The sequence below is a fragment of the Anser brachyrhynchus genome (assembly GCF_964034855.1).
Source record: "Anser brachyrhynchus genome assembly, chromosome: 2".
In the NCBI taxonomy this organism is placed as follows: domain Eukaryota; kingdom Metazoa; phylum Chordata; class Aves; order Anseriformes; family Anatidae; genus Anser; species Anser brachyrhynchus.
Window position 1 is genome coordinate 38,488,794 of NC_137695.1, and position 21,165 is coordinate 38,509,958.

Below are 21,165 nucleotides of genomic sequence, written 5' to 3' on the forward strand. Positions count from 1 at the left end.
TGGGGCTGGCACTGCCCCCCAGGAGCCGGCAACTCAGCTGTTGGCTTCAGCTCTGAGGAAGAGAAAACAGATCCGAAATCTGAAATCAGAAACTTGTGGGCAACGCCCAGACATCTATAAAAGTACACGATATGAGGTGAAGAAAGCCCCACGATGGGAAGCGGCCAGTTCCTGAACCACCCCGAGCTGTGTGGATGCACCTGGGCACCTGCAGCCTTCCCCGCCACCCCTAGAAGCTCTGCTGCGGTGCCTCCCGGCTGCAGCCTGCTCCCCCTGCTACCGCAGCTCCTCTCTGCGCTGCTGGAAGCAGCAGGAGGGCACCAGGATATTTATACCAGTTGCTGTACCCTCCTTGAGCCTCTCAGACAACTGCTTCCGTCACATCTGTAGGTCCAACAGGCTACTTCGGATTTATATCAACACAAACCACAGGATAATCTGTTAAACTAGTTAGAAATAGGATCCTGCTCTTACGTACTAAAAAGGCAAGTTTTTAATAATGTAACTACTTAACACATTTTAGCAGCACTAAACGCGCATAAAAGTAAGGAGATAGCCAATGGTTTATGAAAGTATGAACATAACACCTCAGAAATGTGTATGACTTTTACTTCCTCTATCTATCATTTGTAACACAATAGAAAGCACATTTTTTCATTCCTTAACAAATCTATTAAGCAAATGACTTTGAAGAAGCAACTTAGTGTCTGGGTAAAGTTTAAAGTTCTGTGGGTAAAATTTAAAATTTTTAAAAAATTTAAAGGAGATATTCCATCAATAACAAAGTCTAGGAGTAGGACAATTCTAGTGCATAGTTGTTTGTTTTAACGTTAGGATACCTTCACCCTGTGATAGCACCAGTACCTGACACACTTTAGCAAGATGGGCTGAAAAAATGCCAACAACCTAAAGGCAAGTAACACTGTTACAGTCTCAAGTATTCAACCTGGAAAGGGATGTCCCTGCTGCCAATGGGACAGCCCTTATCCCAATCAAACGAACTATACAGAAGGAACCTGCATCAAAAAAGGACACCTGAGCTTAAAGTTGCCTAGCTTTTTTGTCTAAGATGAATCCAGGAAGCTCCTGATCTGAGGATGTCTAATTTAAGGATGCTAATTCTTAGAATACCTTATGTTTCCAGCAAACCCATACCTCAAAATGGCCATGAAATGGAGCAAGACCCTATTTTTTTTTCTTTTAATATAAAACTTTTATAAAAAATATAAATTCTTTTAATATAAATTTTGCTGGTGGAAAAATGCCACTGCAAAGTATAAAAGAAGTACTGTGTTACAACTTTTAAAACTGTCGAATCAAAATACGCCGAAGCATAATAGAACCACTAGATTTTAATCAAAATTCTTTTAAATCAAGCCTTAGTTAATTGGAGAGCACCAACTATGCACTTTGCTCGTGCAAAAGCAGATGCATTTTGTAAATGACAGATCTGGAAAAATCTGAAGAGCAAAGGTATATATGCATTAGCAGTAAGCTCTAGATGTCTTAGAGATGAAAGTCCACAGCAATATCAGAATATAAAAATATATCGAAGTGACAACCAGAATGACAAAATGTTTCTATTCATTATAGTGTAACACAGTCTGTGGAACAATGGTCCCTCTGTTAAGAGATATTGAGAAAAAACGCCACAAAACTTTTCCATGAACAAGTATAAAATGCATCACAGGACAGATTTCTGTTCTCCACCCTTACCCTCCCGTGAGGACCATAACCAGTGGAAAGCCCTGGTGGTGCTTCAGGATGGAACTAAGGATGCCAGTAGAAAGCATTTGGAAATGTAAGCATTAAGAGACTTCAAAAATGTGAATTAGACAAGTATGCCTAGATTTTTCTTGCTGACAACAATTATATTGAAGTTTTCTAAAAGGCTGATGATTTAGCTTACACACTAATAGGATAAATGCTGAGGAGTAGTCAATTTTTCTAGACAGTTGCACCAGCTTCCTAAGACAGAAAATGCACAGTATCTTCTAGCCAGAGATAACAGTCTGGGTACAAGAAGAAAATGTCACTGAGCATCAGATCGCATCAATTTTTTCACATTGGATTTTATGTAGAAAAATAAGAAAAGGTGTGATTCATGTATGTGCTTCATACTAAATCACAAAACCAATCATTTGGAGAGCAACAGAACAGTCCCGATAGACGAGGAATTCTAAAAATAGCTTCTCTTTTTCTTCAGATTTCCCCTTCCAAATTAGGGATGTGGCTACGATCTGCGATGCCAGATAACAGGGTATATGGTACCTCTCTATCCAACCAGAGGAGAAAAAAGCTCTGATCCAGAAACTTTGACTTGCCAATAATAAAGCTCTACATTCTCAACAAGGTTGACACTGTTACCTCCAGCAGTGTACAGACAGCAGAGACGCCAAATGATAGGAAAGTAACAGGTCATTTAGACGTACCTACAATGTGATATTAAAGACTTGGAAGATTGGGTGCAGGATCTACATACACAGTGTGCATCAAATTCAAGACAGGAGTTGTCTTTCTTGAGCACAGACTTTATCTGAAAAAGTACCATATAATGTGACTGCGGGTTTTAAGACAGAGCAAGAAAGAACATATATGTCTGAATAAGTTTTCTGTTTCCTCTCATTGGAATGACAGTGAATAAAGACGAGGAAAATTACAGCATGTGAATACTAGTGTAATTACTGAATAGTTCCCCACATAATTATGCAAAACAGATCTATCCGTAAGTTAATGTAGCCATTTCCTTTTTTAAACAGAATTTTCATGCCATCCGTCAGTCACCCCAAAACACAAACCTTAGATGACTTTCAGTACACAAAATGTACTCATTTGGTCTGTAATACAAGCAACGCATGTGAGTAGAAATAAAGGTTTAATGAAACAAAATAACATTCTCCACTAGGGAAAACACATTTTGCCCAAAGAAAAACCTAATGTAAATAAGTGGAGACTTGACTATTTGATAAATATAGCCCCAAAGGTTATATGTTTACTGAAAGAATATAAATATTGTACGTGATGTAGATTTTTTTTTATTTGACTAGAAACATTAATTGCTTTCTAAATACAATAATATTCTTTCCTTTCAAGCTGTGAGGTCTCATTTCTTTTACTGCAACACGTAACCAATTACCTAACAAAAATGTTTACATTAATCACAATGACTCTATATTTTAGCTTTTATACCACCAATTTTATTTTTGCTTAGAACTGAACTCCCTCGGGCATTCTTTCATGCCAACTGTTAATTTCTATCAGTGATAAAGTTCCCTTAAGCTTCTTTTAACATCTACTGGACATGACCTCATAAAATTTAATGCCATTCATTAACCCTAAGCACTTAACTTTACACAGTAATGTCAGGCATCTGACTTTTCAGTGCATGAGAAATCCAAGGGGGAACTGTTTGAGAGATACAAATTACCAATCATTTTATTAGTAGAAAGGATGGCAATGAACAATATTAAAGGGTGAATCAAGACTTTAGGAAACGTAGGGTTCTTACAATGCCTTCTAATCTACAATTATAAAACTTTTGCAGTAAAAGTAAAAATTTTGCGGTAATTTTGCTTGTTTTTTGCATTTTTTTGCGGTAATTTTTTGCTTGTAATTTTGTAGTTTTGCGGTAATTTTGGCTTGCCAGGGGACTAAAATTCAAAGCTGAGGCTGAATGCCAGGTTTTTAACACCATCTGAAGTGGATATGACTTGCAGTCGTGTTTTCCTTGGGTGTCCAGTAGCCTTCAGGAATGTCAAAGGGGCCCAGCTGCCAGGACCACCTCACATTGCGAAAGGCAACACAGTAGGAAGACTGGGGTGGAACAGAAGAAGCAGTTTTTTCGAAGTGCTTCTCACTTTCTTCCTACAAGAGCCTTGCCTAGATTTAGTTTCAAATTGGTGGCTGTTCCTCTGATTTTGGTTATGTACCAAGAAAGATTTCCAAGGGACAGCACTGTTTTTATTTTCCCTAAGATGCACAGATGGGTGATGTCTGCTTAACTCATTTAACCATATTTCCCAGTGGCTTCACACATGTTGGATAAAATGTGGAAAATTCTAGAGGTGAATGAAAAATACTTAGTAACAATTTTCTGGCTTCTCTTGGGCCATTCAAGGACATTCCTTGTGGGGAGTGGAAACTGACTGACAGTCTGTCAAGGTCCTGAGTGCAAAAAGGGCACATTGTTAGGGGGAAAAAAAAAAGTGCTATATTTATTATTTCTGTTGGCTCAAGAGATATCTAGGCATCCTATGTGAAAAAGGACAGTGCTACACAGCTAGAAACATGGTCCATCGGAGCTCCAGATAGCAATCTGCTTATTCATCTCTGTTACAGAAAATCCCCTCCCTGCTGCCCCCCTTCCCATGGTTGTATGTAGGACTCATTTTTTCTTCATGTCACAGTCTGTTACCGTCTGGGTTAAGCAGTTTATGCTGTTGGAGCATTTCTATACAAATTATACAAGGTGGCAATAAATTGCTTCATGAGAACCCACGTGAGATTTGATGCTGATGTCTCTAAGTGCTACAATTTTATTTATTTATTTTTAAGCAGCAAAAAGAGCTGGTTTTCAGAACTAAGCAGTAGCTCCTGAATTTACTTATTGGAACTGGAAAATATATTCCCCGCTACTCTATAAATCTAAACAGATGGAAGTCATTTTGCTCAAGCTTTATTTCTGCAGAAAGGTATCCCTAAGCAAAAGGCAGGTATTACAGAACTGAGGTTTTGACACACGAACAATTGTAATCTCTGGTACCAGCCCTATCTCAAATTTCTCAGAATGACCATTTTAGCTATAAAACATACACAACAAAAATCTACAGTCAATACATACTTCATGCTATTGGAAATGTTTTTGCATCTTGCATGCCACTGGTCTAAGATTACTCTAGCATAATTATATCATGATGCAACATCAGTAAGCGTGCATCAGTTGGAAAAGTTTTTATTGCCTAATAGCAGGGAATGGCAATAAAGCAGATGTACACTAGGTCACATGACAATGGCAACCAATTGGCCTGTATTTGGCAAACCAAAGTATTAATGTTTTATAAACACCAAGTATGTTACATACTTTTCTAAGAATACAGATGTAAATCTCTGCACAGCATAAACACTTGTGCTGATCAACATAAAGATACTGCTGTGATAGGTACTTTGAAGTTGTAGATAAGAGCTCAAGCTGCAAGATGCCAACAAAAATGGAAGTTTATAAAGAATCACTGCCAGACTCTTAAATGTAGTAGCACTTGTGGGACTTTCTGTAATATAAATAGTAATTACCTTCAATGCAGAATGTATTTGCAAAAATAAATATACTGGTGCATATACCAAAACTCACAACTCATTTTTCTGCTTACAAAACAAACTTCAAAATCCGTAAGTTCTGAGTAAAACCAGCCCTCAGTAATCTTTTGCTTCACTCCACCTAATATGTAGTGTGCACATATGCATATATGTGCATGCATATACGCAGCCACTGCAATATACATACACAAACACTACAGTCTTAGCGTGAGGGCATCTATCCTGCAGACAATTCAATCAATCTCTCAAGTGACACCCACACGTGCCTGCACACACAAAAGCAGATGTGGCATTAAGATTTACAAAGTTATTGAAACTTTTAACAAGTAAAACGCATCTTTACTTAGCTACACCAGAATGAGGAATAAAGGGGTTTACATATGTTCCAATTCTAAACCTATCAATCAAACCCATGTTATTCCTTTGGGAGCTTATTTACATGCATATTTATCAGCCTCACATGCTAATTCCCTGCTGTTTTATGCCTGCGAGGCATGTTTATGAGTCATAATTGTTGATCTCATTTGATGTATTTCACTGAAGTAAGACATTATTCAGTTATGTGGCCTAATGTCAATGAATTACGATGACCTGATCTTCGAAATGCAACTTGCTCTTTAATTTTTATTAGAGCATAACTTATTCAGAAGAAGAAATACACTAAAATGGAAGATAACGTGCTTTTGTAGTCACTTTAACTAAACATCTCATTTCTGAAACACTCCTCCCTACCTCTAGGCAAAGTTTAAGAAGTGCAATTTGTAAACACCAAATGAAAAGAATTTTTGCCTGAAATTAGTAGATATTTCTCTGAATGGGATCTTTTAGAGGTGTTTTTATTTTGTCTGAACCAGCCAAAAGACAGGCCTTTGGAGCACTAGCATATGGTTTGAAAGAGGAAAAAAATAGACCCAACCTGAAGGCCTCAAATTGTTCTTTGCCTTAACTTCATTAAGATAATAATGAGATATGGACTTAGGAGCAAGTGGTAAATGAGAACTACTGAAATAACTCAACATGTCCCAAAACTGACTCACCACCTTTGATGCAAAATGGTGTCAATTCATAAACAGAAAATCACTTGAGGGCCAAAGACCTGATCAGTGGAATAATTAATAAGGTGGACAAACTTTCTTGGGTTGCTTGCCCACCAAGGGCAAACCAGGTGACAAGGCAGACGGGACACTGGCAGGTGTCTGAACACGGCCGTGGTACAATTCTGCTCCCTTTGCAAAGACTCATGCCAGTCCTCCAACGCCTCAAGTAATCTTTAAAGGATTAAATTACCTTTAAAAAATCAGATTAATAATATTTCTCAGTAATCATGCCTATTTTTCTAATGCAATTATAGCACGGAGGAATCAAATCAATAAAGTAATTGGCTATTTTTTTTTCTCTTGCAGCGAAGACTTGTTGTCATTATAATAAGTGCCCAAATTGGAAAACATCAAGTCTCAGGAAGTGTTGACACGATTTGTGTGGCTGTAGGATCCACAGTGTAAGCAGCCCCGTATGCTAGGCCAACAGATTACCATTGTACACATAATTTACTACATGATATTCAGATGTCACCACTTCCCATCTTAAGATTCAGTACTGTTTTAATGCATTTACTGTCATTTTGTTACATATAACAAATGTAACTATCAGTTGACAATTGACTTTAGCATCCCCAACGTTATAAGTATTTTACAATTAACAGATTGTCACAGTTAATACAATACAACCCAAATTCAACTTTATATAGTAATTAAAAAAAATGCTTAGGTATGTTCAACAGTTTCAAAGTCGCTGCTCTGAGCTACAGCTTTGGCAAGGAATGGAGTAATATGCAAAAAGAGAAAACTGTATTTAGACAAGTAATGCAAATGCAAATGCTTGAAAGGAAATGCAGGGTCATTTTTCCATAGAAATCTCAAATTTAAACTGACAGTTATGAGTAAGTGTCTTTGAAACGGCAGAAAACCTGCAAGCATCTTCTTAAATTTGTAGTATCTAGAAGACCTGTAGTATCAGAAAGATCATATTAATTCTGCACATGAAAAATCTGCAGCAGATTTTTCATTTGCAGAATTAAATCTATGGTTTTCATTTAAAGCTGCTTTTATGACAAAATTATCTTTCCTGCAAAAATTAAATAAATGAGAAAAAGCCACAGGCTTTATGTAGTATTTTTCCAAATCAGAAATTTACTTCTGATAGAAGTATGCCACAAAGCATCTTCTTTAAAAAAATTTACTCTCTTCAACAAGCAGTTATTCTAATAGCACAGTTACAAGGGTGTAACTTAAGTTCATGCAAATGTCAAAGCGAAAAACTATCATGTCTTCATGACAAATAAATATCATAAATATGAATTGATAAAATACATTATATTTAATCATGCAGAAAATCTTCAATTTTAATTCCAGAACACTTAAAACAAAAGTTTTGGCTGGTTACAGTCACAGAATCCCAAACAGAGCTAGACTCTTCCACAGTGTAAGCTCCAATTTACATCCCTTGTTTCTTTCAAATTCAAATAAGCAAAAGACAAACTAATCTGCAAGTGCATTATTTTTAGAATAGCGACAATTAATGCTACACAATTTTATGGCAATAAAATCTCAGTCTTAATGTAGCTGATAAAGTTGTGGCCACCTAGCTGTTGATAATTCAGAATGGGGCTTTGTATACATTTGCAAAACAGTATTTTGTTTTGTACTTCAGCAAAGAGTGAACAAACACTGGGTCACAGAAGTTTGGAGGTGGCCCTGTGGCTCAGTATCCTTCTCTCTTCCATTAAGATAGTATCTGCTCTGGCCACCAGTCATCAAATCAAATTTGATGAGAATTCATCGGAGAGCAAAGTAGAAATGCCCACTAATGGACAGATTTATGTTCCATTGCTCCACCCTTTAAATATTTCAAATGAAAAGTAAACAAAAGCAACAATGGTATCTCTGAATATTATGACTAAGATACAGAACTTATACCCCCACCATACTGAAACACAAATATTTTCTAATCGAAAATACACTTTCACGCATATTATATGAAAACTCTATTCCTTCAATTGTATTTAGCACTGGAACACTACACAGATAACTTTTCCTAAGGTTAAATTATTGATTCCATTACAAATCCAATTTCTCAGAAGAAAAAGAATTATCACCACCATAAAAGCTTTATCTGGATGAAGTTTGTGCCTTTTAACTTCTAGGAAGATCGGGAATAATAATTTGTAATGGGATATCAAAATTTTACTGGATAAATTTATCATACAGGGCTACTGGTAATATTTTGGTTACACAGTCCCATATGCACTGAAGTGACAGATTTGTTCAAAAATTTGAGTGCAGTCTTCCTATCTCAGATTATATATATTATATATATATATTTATATATTTTATATATTATTGCTTACCACTCTAGTATCCAATCAGAAGCATTTAACTGCCAGCAGATTGTGCAGATTTAAGATATTTAAAAGAAGAATATTAGAGCTGTTTTTTTTTTTTAACTGGCCATTATAGTTCACATGTATTAAATTTGATTTTTAACCTTCTCACTTTAATTTTTTTTTTATTTTAAAATTATTATTTTTTTTTAATTTGATTTTTAACCTTCTCACTTACATTCCATGAAATATCACAGAGACAGGTATTCTCTATGGGAGCTGCAGGGGAAAAGGGACGTAGCATTGCATTACCTGATTCACAGTTTCCATTGACCTATATGTCTAGCCAGTTAATGCCCATAACACCTACAGTGGCATAATGCAACTGTAAAAGCAGGATGCAGTGCTTACTTTAAAAATTCTCTTAAGAAGTTCCAGTATTTTGCCTTTTCTTAAGACAGGAGCTGGGAAAGCTGAGATACACAACAATGACAAACAAAAACAAATCAAATCAACTTTGATAACTACTTCATCAAGCTGGAGCAGCATTCATTCATCTTGTGGAAAAATCATATTTTAATAGTAACACACACATACAAATTTTATATATATATACTGTGCTATGGTTTACAGAAGTTTAGGGAATAGTTTAATGTATTAAAAAACTTTAACTTTATTTGATTACCCATAATAATGAAAAGATGACATTCATATCTCCATCTTCTAAAATATTTCCCATTTTACAGTTACCAAAACCACTTCTGGTTGCAATTCTTGAAGACTGACAAGTTCGTATTTATTACGAGTTTGTATATAAAACATGAAAAAGTTGTGGGCGTACTCTGACACTCTGACATGTACCAAAGTTACCGTCTCTCTCTTTTTTTTTTTTTTTTTTTACCCTGCCTCACAAATGGCTCAAAGGAAGCAAGAAACAAAGGATCACTAGGTCACTGAGGCGGCGCTCAATCTTGAATGATCTGGGTTCAATTCTTGGCCCTGCTGCAGACTTCTTGTATGAATTAGGCATACCATTTCACCTGCTTCAAATTTCTGCTTCTGTAAGAACATACAGTCCTATTACTATACGTATGGCAGCTACGAAAATTAATTTCTTAACGTCTTTGGTATATGATACCTTGAATAGGATGAGATAAGCACAGAGATGCAAAAGAAACATCCGAAGTCCTACTTCCCTTTATAAACAGATCAAATGACTGAGCACAAAGTGCATCATAAGCGTGTGTGATTGTCACAAATGGTAAAAATAAATCTTACTTGCTATATCCTTTTATGTCACTTGGGCTGCAGTTAAAACATTATAGTCACATGATTACCGATGAAGTGACCTAAACTTCTGACATAATGACAAAGCTAAATAGGGATATTTATGAATAGACAACTAAAAGATATTCCATACTCTGACAGAAGTGTTCAATCTTTTTTTCATGGAGTGTGTGTGTATAAATATTTAGAAACAAAAGCCAGCACTAGTTCACTTAGGCAAAAAGGTTTAAACATCAGCTCACCTAATGCATTTAAGACATCATGTGTCTTTATCCAGTATCATTTAGAGTTGGGTTGGTTTGCTATTTTGTTGACTGGAAAGAAAAACAGTTAAAGTAGAAATCCTATGCACGTTTCTCTCACTGCAACCATTTTAGCCTGTACTTTTGTTTAGAGGCAAAGGCATTCTCCAATTATCATGTATATTTAGCCTTTTTTCATTTACTGCATATCTGATGTGTAAAATGATGGCCAACACTTTAAAGGTCATATGCACACTGCCTCTGAGCACACAAAACCTGAGACCAAATGCTTGAAATCTGGACATTCCCAAAATTAAGGAACTCCAAGTAACTAATCCCAATTCAGTATCTTGGGTTAAATTATTGCTTCACCTAAACAATAAGGGCACTCAGGCTTGTTGCTTTTACAGTCAATTGGAACCTTGCCATTAATTTTAATAGGATCAGGATCAGGTCCCTGACTTTTTCTACATCAAAGAAAAATCTTTCACAGTCATTTTGTTATAAATAATTAAAGCTGATTAGTAATAATAAGGTACCTTAACTGAAAAGGTAAACAGAGGAGACATTTATTATCAAAGTAAGAAAGGAAAATTAAAATAACCTGCAACACTTTTTGTATGTGCAATTCATCAGGAAATGTTGTAGAAGAACAAAAACAAACGTTGGCTCATTCCAGAGGTTCTTTGTCATCATTAATGTATTCAGGTTTTCACAGCTGAATTGCTGTACTTTGAAAAGAGTTTCATGAAAGGAAACTCAAATTCAACGTTTAAACAAAGCTGTCAGGTTACCAAGATTCATATTTGTTTGTATGTCCAGAAAATGTTTTCTCCTTTTTAAAAACCCTCTGGGTTAGAAGTATTATTATTCCTTTGCTCTCAATTTGTAAACAACAGAAAATAAGCTTTTGTTAAACAACACATATTTATGTATTTGTTATTGTGAAGATGAAACCAGCAGTTAGAAATATCTGTTCCAACGTGGAGGTGAAAATACCTGCTACGGATATTTTACTTCATTACTAGTTCTGTTCCTCAAATTGATACAAATGGCCTCCTTCTGTTTCTGTCTGTCTGCTTGCCTGATCAGTAGAGCTAATTGTCAGAGCTGGGGAGATCTCCTATATCTAAATAGAAGATATGCAGTTTGTAACCTGCTTAATTTGCCTTATGTCCTGGATGGCCCTCAGTATGTTGTTCATTAAGGTATCAGCTGTTTCGTTTGTAGCAGTGGCAACCTAAGCGTAGGCCTATTTTTCTTTGTTAAAAGGCCAGACTGTCAATAAATAATACACATCTTACTTATTTTAAGTGGCAAGAAACTATCTAGTTTGACAGTACTTTATTCCTCTCCCCTTCCACACACCTTAGCTTTGCATGTACAAAGAGGACAATGACAGGTGTATCCAAGGTGGTTGAAGAATAAGGCTTATTAGTTAATAGGAACCCTAAAATTGAAACTTTGCAATATAATATGGAGGTATCACTTCAGTGAAAGTAGGTCAAACACTTCACTTTCTAAAAGAAGGAATTTCAGGTCTTTACAAGTGTCCACACCTATGATAGACAGGAAAGATTCTATCTATGCTGACATTTTTCTGTTATATAGAGTAATCAATTTCTAATACAATCGAATCTGTGGCAGTTAAAATCTTTCAAAATGTTTTAATGTACATTTAATCTCAGGTACAGGGGTCTGTAACATCAGCTAGCTGCATACATTTTACAGACTGCTTTGTAAATTACAGCCTTCTGTACATAAGGACAGAAGTGAACACACACATTTGATTATTATCCTGTACCAATCATGCTGGCCTCAGCTAGAATTCTGATTTACTAGTCTTTTATTATAAATACACAAGGAAAATCAAACTTGTACAGTTCAATTTTTTTAAATTAAGAGAGTCTTCCTTTTCCATATGTAGGAGATATAGCCATTTAACATGATTTGATCATTGCACAGAACACTTAATATGTGAGGTGTTTACATGTACTAACCTTCATTATATTTTTGTACCAAGTCTGAGTAAAATATTCAAAGAATTATTTAATTCTCATCACTGGCTTCTATATAACTTCTAATAACAAGGTAGTTTTCACGTTATATTTACAGAGTTCTTAATGAAAAGATTCTTCTGTTTTAATGCTGTTCGGGAGGTTACTATAGTTAAAATGGAAATTTCCACTTGGTATTTTAAGCTCCAATAGCCATAACAAATTTATTTATTTATTTTTAAATCTTCCTTTTTCATTCAACTTCCATCATTTGCTTTTATCACAAGTATATTATACTATAAGTATACTAGGAGTCAAGATGAGAGCCCACTAGTTGAGCTTTAACCTGGATTTGGGAGAAGCTAGGTAAAGAACAAAAAGAAAAACTGAAATCAGCATTTCCCATAGTAAGGTCACAAGGAATTACCAGAATGATGAGGCTGGCAAGTTATTTATGCCAGTATTTTGGGCAGGATTGTATTTGGAAAGAATTGGAAACTCCCAGCTGACGTGAGTGAGCAGAGGTAAAGTGCCAGTGTCATTAGTGAGTTAGGTCTTATCTTTGTGTACCAATTCTGAGTAGAATTTTCAAAAAGAGCAGTTCAGATTTCACTTAGATCATCAGACACCATCAATGAAAAGGTCTTTCTAATACCTAACAGCGAGGGCTACGAAGATGGTGAAGAGCCTGGAGGGGAAGACATATGAGGAGTGGCCTGTTCAGCCTGGAAAAGAGGAGGTTGAGGGGAGACCTCATCGTGGTCTACAGCTTCCTCACGAGGGGGAGCGGAGGGGAAGGCGCTGATCTGTTCTCTTTAGTGACCAGCGATAGGACCCGCGGGAATGGTGTCAAGCTGAGGCAGGGGAGGTTTAGGCTAGACATCAGGAAGAGGTTCTTCACCGAGAGGGTTGTCGCGCACTGGAACAGGCTGCCCAGGGAAGTAGTCACTGCACTAAGCCTGTTGGAGTTTAAGAAACATTTGGACTGTGCGCTTAGTCACATGGTCTAAAATTCTGGGTAGACCCATGTGGTGCCAGGAGTTGGACTCGATGATCCTTATGGGTCCCTTCCAGCTCGGGATTTTCTACGATTCTGTGATCTGCCTTATAAACCACTGAACCCTGATCCCTGCGCGATGCTTGTGCCAGTTACCCATGCCCCATTATAACCTCCAAACTGGAACTAATGTAGCGTGCAACTTCTGCAAAGCCACCCAAAAAAATGGAGCTACCAATTCTAGAGAGAAAAGTCAGACCCTGGATCCTCATAAGCCACAGAACTGTGCCAGCTACTCACATACACTGACATAGCTGATGTCATTTAAAACACTCCCCCGGCTCCTAAATACAAATTTACAGCAAGGCATTTGAACCAAAGGGCCCACATCTCACTACATTCTCTTACTTACCCAAGGACATGGTGACATTTGTTACTATCCCAGCTGAGCAGCCCAGCAGCCAGCAGAGCAACCTTGGGCTCGTCTATAAGACCTCTAGATCAATAGGCCCTGACAAAACTTGAGTTTGAGGCCTTCTACTTTAAAGCTGTTACTTGACTCACATCACTTAGGGCACACAATACAGTCTACGCCTGCCTAATAACAACTCTACAGTATAGTTAAATCCTTGAATACTACTATCTTTAAAGGAAAACGTATACTAAGTGCTAGATACTTTCAGCTAATTTTTAAATATATTTAAATATGCATCATTTCTCTGCTATCTGATTACTTAATATTTTTCTAGGACAAAAGAACAAAAGAGAAAATGAGGAGTCCTGTGGAAGAAGCTAGTGACAGGCTGAATTAGCTGAAGACATACTGTGTTGCTCCAATAGCCTTTGTCACTACAACCCTGTTGTTGCTCATTTGAAAGCAAGATAAACAGTAGTTATTATTAATAAATGAATATTAAAATGCTTGTTATGTTAGCATATGGTGCTTGAAGATGTAGAAAAAAAAAACAACACCACAAACCTTTCTTGTTTTTATTCTTGTAATACAAAGCAAACCAGAGTAAAGAAAGCTCTTCCCTCTCAAGCATACCTCCAATCTTTACACCTGTGCCTTTAATGGAAAAGCCAAGCCCAAAATAGCCTAACATGAATTACACTTAAGATTTGGGGAAACCATTTGACAGTATATGGGTCCTATTAGGTCCACAAAAGGTGAGCACTGTTATTTCATCCCTCTCTTGTTTTCTGTGTGACACTGATTTAAGCCAGGTTTCTCAAACTACCACATAAGGTATAGTTCTATATGGTAAGAATTTCTAGAAATCAGTGTCATGAGGTTAGTACCAAAATGGCATAATTCTCAAATGAGGACCAATGGAAACACACAGAATAAGGTCAAAACGGGAATATGAATGCTCTTTTACCAGTTTATATTTTTTCACGACAGCCTGAGAATCAAGAAGGATGCAATGGTAAGTAGGATATGGGCAACTGATCTATCTCAACTAGATTCATTTCAGTCAGACACTCCAGTAGTTACCTTTGTCCTTTCAGCTGTCAGCCAGTGTTCTCAACACTAGCTATACCTTTTAGACAAGAAATATATCCCCCAAATCTCCAAACCCCAAACGATCAGGCCCATTAAATGTTTCCCCTTTTCTTCTATAAAGAACAAAGAATACATTACATTTTTCTGTGTGAAGTATGCTATTAAATAATAGCTTGTACACTAATTAAAGCAAATGTAATTGTGAGAACACACTGACATTGTTAAAGTAAATTACCCAATTCGTTAATAGTTTCATTTCAAGTGACCTTAATTGTATTAATTGTGATATTGAGCAAATTAAATTGAAGAGTATTAAATGCATTGTTCCAGTCTGTCCTTAGAGGATCAACTTTCTCATTACATGAATGAAATGGGAATACTACCTACTACATTCTTCAAAACTTATGTCAGAATGTGGTGAGTCCCGTAACTTAGAGTAAAAAATTACTGCAGCTCAGAAACAGCTACCCTAGTTATCTTGTTTCAATGTAATATAAATCTTGAGCACTTGGAAATAAACAAAATACTTGTTAGATGCAGCACGCAGTGAGAAAGCAGAAATGCAAAGTTTCTGAAATTTCTCTTCATGTATTCAGTGTTTATAAAGTGCCTGCTGGAGACCAAAAAGATGTGATTCATGTCAGTCTGATAAAGAGCCCTATTTAAATGAGTCATTCAAAATTATTGTTAGAATAGAATGAACAATACCATGAACGCTTTTCGAACAGAAAAAGTAGTACAATAAAACCAACTTATAATTAAAAGAAGAAAAGGCATGTATACATACATGCATGTAAATGACAATACAACCAGATCCAAAAGTTATAATTGAAAGTAGAGTTTTCCTAAAAGAACTAAAATCTTACCTTTGAATTATGAGACTGCAGAAGTGTGAATTCCAGTCTTATAATTAGTACTAGTTGTTAAAAAAGCATGTATGAGTGCATATACACAAACAACATTCATTTTTCTATCTTGGAAAAAAAAATCAGACATAAAGAAAACAATATAAGCCAAATCAACCATTGGAAAAAGACTGAAATAATATCTTATCATTTTGTGTTTTTTTTTCTGAATACTTAAATATTAAAGGAGAAGAAGAAAGGTCTTGACTGTTAGTTAGTTACTAACAACCTATTCTGACATTGTAAAACTGCCAACAAGCACATTCTCGTGACTCCTCATAACTCAAGATTCAAAGATCCTCAGATGCACAAAATTTTGGACTGCTGTGACCACCCAGATCTTTCTCTATATGACACTTACCTCATCTGTAGTGCTTCAGTTTTATTTGTTCAGCTAGATAATTGTCTCCTGCCTAGTATTTGCAACATTAAACCTTACAGCTGCTCCTACTGAACCATGTCTTATTCCTCTCAGGCCACTTCTCAGAAATCTGAAGAATACTTTGAATTGTATGTCTGCCCTCCGTCAGGCTAACAACCCTGTCCTAAATAAAACACGTTTGATCTGTGTAACTTCACTGAGATTTTAATGAAAGCACTGAATACTACCAGACTCAAAAAACATCTTTCCGGAATTCCATCCAAAGTATCCTTTCAAGCTGACAGCCAACAAATAAAACCTAGTCTATATAGTTTCCCAACGAGCTTAACAACAATCCATGTACTTCCAAGATTTCTGAGAAAGCCGTGGGAGACGATTTCGAAACTCCAACGTGACATTGTATCTCACAATTCTCCATCAAGCTTTAATATCAGCTAAACATACTAAAAATACAGTCCTCCCTGTGCATTAGCAAATCTGACTAGCTCTATTATTAAATACTTATTTTCAACATACTTATCAGTGACATGTCTCATCTCAGTGAAGACTTCTGTAAGTTCACCTCCAAGGTAATCCTTTAAGCATTCAGCTCAGCTTCATAGAACAATTTGCATGTCCTGATATTCCACAATATTATACAGAACATCTCCAACTAATGGACCATCTCTCTTGAAAACATCTATGGTACATGATACGGAATGCTCGAAGATGGAACAAGATGTATCTTGCATTGTAATCGCTACAGATTTTCACCGAACAGATTCTGTATGTCACCTGAAACTTGAGTTGAAAAACATTCAGGCTTGAAATATTTTAGTGTAGACAATGACATTCAGGAACATCTATTCTAAAATGCTTCTTTGCCTACCTGTCCCAACAATGAATTTATCCTAACTAAAGCATTAGTGTGTTTGTTCACATACACCTTTCAAATACTGGAAACCTTTACTAAATTTAAGCAACTTCTACTCTGCAAGATCTTCTCTGTATTTAGGAAACGGTTGCATCTTCCCAATGCTTACAGCATCCTATGGTATTTTTAAGAGGTTTTTCAGATTTTTCTTCAATGAGATAAAGGACTCTCACAATTTTCTAGTATGCTGCAGATCTACTGATAGAAAATTGGATAGGTAGAAGGAATAAAGGCTACATATATATATATATAAAAATATGAATTATGTTAATTCTCCATCCAATTTATAGTTTGTTTCAAGAGTTAGATACTTCATTTGCAAAACAACGATTGCTTCTTTATTCTGAACTTCTAACCAGGCTGGATGGACAGGAATGACTGTATACTTTGACATCCAAAGACCTAACACTGCCTAAACATATCCTTTACATAAAATTAAATATTAAAAATTCAAAGACTTATTTTGGATATATAAAGTTTCAAATTAAAATGCAGTATGTGTCTCTCAGAAAAAAATTACGAAGATGAAATGGATGCTTTATATAAAATATTTACATAGATAGCACATAAAAAATGTACCATAGTTGGTAACCTTTATGACTTGGGGAACCATGTATTTACATATCTTTATCTTCGCATGTGCGTATGTGGTGTTGTGTATATATTTTTAACAGTTGACAGCTGTTTTAGAGCATACAGAGATGCCAAGCTGAATGAGGGTCTTGATTACTTCAAGATTAGCTATCTAAAGTTTCTATTCATTTTAAGTGTTGTTAGTGCGAAGAGTCATTAGTCACTTCCTTGTCTCATAGAACATCAGCATACATTTACATTGTTAATGAACATTTGGGGTAAATGAATTAATGGCACTTTTAAACATCAATTCAATACTAATAACTTTGTATGTCAGAAATGTTAAGGTTGGGATAAAAATGAGAAACCTTTTCAGTCAAGGTAACTAATTGCTTCTGGGCACAATAAACGGTAAAATTAATTTACTGTGCTTTTTAACAGGGTAAAAATCTTGATTTTCCTTGAAATAGAGTGGAGAGAATTACCAATATTTTTTAGGGAAAAAAATAGAAAAAGCTTATCGTTCTTGATTGGTGTAGACTAGAAGCAAGCTATATTTCCTCTGGAAAATGGTTATTTTCAGTTTCTAAAAATACATACAAAAATCCTTTTAGTTTATCAAACTAAAATGGCTCCGTATCATTAAGATGTCAAATATAATAGAGGAGGAACACTGACCTGGAAACGCTATTTCATCTAATCATCAGGTTTTTAAACACTTCCTCCTAGATGTTCATTCTCATTTTTAATATCAAAAAAGCTTTGTAAAGCAATGAAGAAAAAAATGAAGAAAATTAACTCAAAGGAACTATGAAGCTTTACTAATATATTTTGAAGTAAAATATCAGCTTCCCATAAACTGAAGTAATAAACCTGGCTAAGCAAAACTTGATGTAGCTTTATTAGTAAGCACTGGTAAACATAAGATTTATAGACAGATACACCCACACAGAATGGCTGATATGGGTGAGGGACTTAAGAAATGTGACAAAGTTGTTTCAACTCCGTAATTTAAAATAAATTTTTTATTTTGCCCTCCTGGTACATGTGCTCAATGACTGGAAAATTACAGGTAGTTAAGGTGCCATTGTGTATAACTGAGTACTTGAGGAACGTTTTCATGACAAGGATCTCAGCTTCTTGTTAAGCTTATCGCTTTCTTCGAACCAACTATACTGTCACTACTAGCAAATAAGTAGAGAAGACGAGCAACACAGACATCCATTGCATTATGCAAGCAGCTTGCTCTCACTGTTCATTAGAGTCTTCCAAATACTGCATTTAATTAATTTACCTAGGGTTATAAAGTAATTTCTACCTTTAGAGCCCATTCATACAGCTTACCTCGACTTCCAGTATTTTTTTTAATGAGAATATTTTCAGATTTTCTTATTTGAAGAAAGTGAGTTAAACAAGATTTGGAATTTTTGCCTTTTTATATTTATATAATCTTCTCTAAAATAATACTTTGAACTTTATCACAGTATTAAAGAAAAAAAAGTAAAATAGAAAAACTCTAAAAGCAAAGCAATGTAAAAAAGCCCATGTTTCAGAAAGTAACAAAGCCGTGCTGCATTTCAATATTCTTATGCTGAAGTCAGTGTTTGGTTTATGATTAAAAAAGGATGACAGCGCATTAAACATTTGGCTAATGTTTCTGTCTGTAATTGAAAGTTGACTTTTTGTGGTTTTCATTAGTGTCAGAGTGCTCTACACACACTCTGTGAAATGTTCTTTAAGTTGCCCTGTTCAACTTCCTTGAGAGAATTAAACAAATTATGACAGGTACAGTTACCATGACACACTTATGTAAGGTTTCTATGTATAAAGTTTAAAAAAAATTACAAAACTCACCTTCCTCTGGTTTGTTCAAATAACTCTGCAAGGGATCAATGCCTATTTCTTGTTCCTCTGTTTGCAAAGGGTGACTAGTTTCAGACACAGAATGATACATACTGGCAAGAGTAATTTCCACCGAAGGATATTTATCTGAGGAAAAACAGAAAAACAAACACTCAGTGTTTCTTTAGCTATTTTGCAATCACGCAAGTCAATATTGAAAATGCTTAAAACCTTTCCTTATTTTTCAGACAAAACATCACCATTAGATGTTGAATAGCAGAATAATGGTATTTCCATTCAAATGTTTTATTATTTGGAGTCCAAAAGAATTGTTATAGTACCTCCTGACAATCACACTGCAACTAAAATACACATATGGTTTTGAAGGACTATGAGAGCTGGGGTAGGAACGTCTTTCCTTCCTTTTCCAGCTTTTAGTCTGATTTTAGTTCCTTTTATTCTGACTCTAGGGAAAATTGATGCTAGTCCTTCGCAACAGTGAAAGTTATAAAGCAAAGCTGAGGTAAGACCCATCATCACCCTTCTGGACTCATGACACCTCACCCTAGAAAAAATTTCTCTTTTAACCCCTTATATTTCAGAAACCTTGGGTCAAATATGAGACAACAGGAAGAGGGATGCAAACATATGCAAAAAAGAATGAGACAACATTGATCAGTATGATGGGTGATTTCAGTTTTATTGAGATTCATGTCAAGTTTCTAGAAAGGTGGTGTTAAAGAAGCATTTGAAGAAACTTAATCAGCTGGTTAGTGAATATTTATAAAGAAGTTCTTCCAAAATTAAGGACAAAAGGAGAGAAAGTATATAAATGAAAGCCCAGCAAATGGGTGATACGGGTTCACCATTAAAGGCTGAATGGAATTCCAATCAGTATCACACAAGTGAACAAGAACGATGGTAGAAGTTCGTGTGAAGAATGTTTCAAGCTAATATTTGCTGCAATGAATAAGAAAATGCCAATAGAGGTAAAAAGCAGATGGTGTTATGGTCAGAGCAGCAAGACAGAGAAATGACCTTTCCAGTCCATTAACATAGCGCAAGAGTACATTTGTCAAGACTACATTTTGGTCACTGTACAGTGATTTATCAATAGGGTGAAAGAGATGGAGCAACACAGAACTATGGCAGCCAAATAGGTTTGATTTGCCCAAGCAAAGTAACTAGCAACCTATGTCTGCCATCTGAGTTTTAAGTATCACTTACTGTAACTGCTTACTTTACAGTATCTTAACTTTCTAACTCCAAGAAAATAGTATTTCCAAATAAATATATAAAGATAAACACAAAGAGGTATTTACCAATCAGGATTGGTATATTATCAATTCAGAAATCAATTATGCTCTTCTTTTGGTTGTTACAAGGCATTGGCCATGTATGCTTAGCACCTTCAGTTTATCACTAATAAATGGAAAGTGACTAGGATTCTTAAGACTCTTCTAGTTTTATATCCTATTCATCAGCTTCACTGTCCTACTACGTTATGTGAAAAATGCAATAAATAAGATACAAAGCTAGCTGGAGCACTGTTAGGCATTACCTTCAAACCAATGCACCGTGTGGGTTTTGTCCCTCATTTGCCGTGGCAGCCGTGCTAGCGTGGTGCTGAAATGATCACACCACCTCTCTCACTACTGCTTAGCTAGAACAGACCCTCTGAAGCTCTCAGGAACAAGCAGCCAGACACTGAGGGAAGGCAGGACTGCCTGCTTTTGCAGTGGTACAAGTTTATGTCAAATTATTACAATCAAATAATCACGGCCTCAGAGAAAATGCACCACAAACACAGCATGGCCTTGAATGATTC

At 35.9% G+C, this 21,165-nt stretch overlaps 1 protein-coding gene and 1 long non-coding RNA gene across 7 annotated transcripts in view; both read right to left on the reverse strand.

The window, feature by feature from the left end:
- The window catches only part of TBC1D5 (TBC1 domain family member 5), a 320,762-nt gene that overhangs the window by 173,187 nt on the left and 126,410 nt on the right, over positions 1-21,165 (reverse strand). For all 6 annotated transcript variants that reach the window (XM_080583485.1, XM_080583486.1, XM_080583487.1 and 3 more), the window contains one exon: positions 19,350-19,484. In XM_080583485.1, the coding sequence (XP_080439611.1) occupies positions 19,350-19,449 (100 nt within the window). In that variant the 5' untranslated portion in view covers positions 19,450-19,484. The remainder of the gene's footprint in view (positions 1-19,349; positions 19,485-21,165) is intronic.
- LOC308191240 lies at positions 816-9,722 on the reverse strand. Its single transcript, XR_013947838.1, has 2 exons — positions 8,919-9,722; positions 816-8,856 (listed from the first exon to the last, which is right to left on the reverse strand). It is a non-coding gene; the product is annotated as an uncharacterized lncRNA (long non-coding RNA).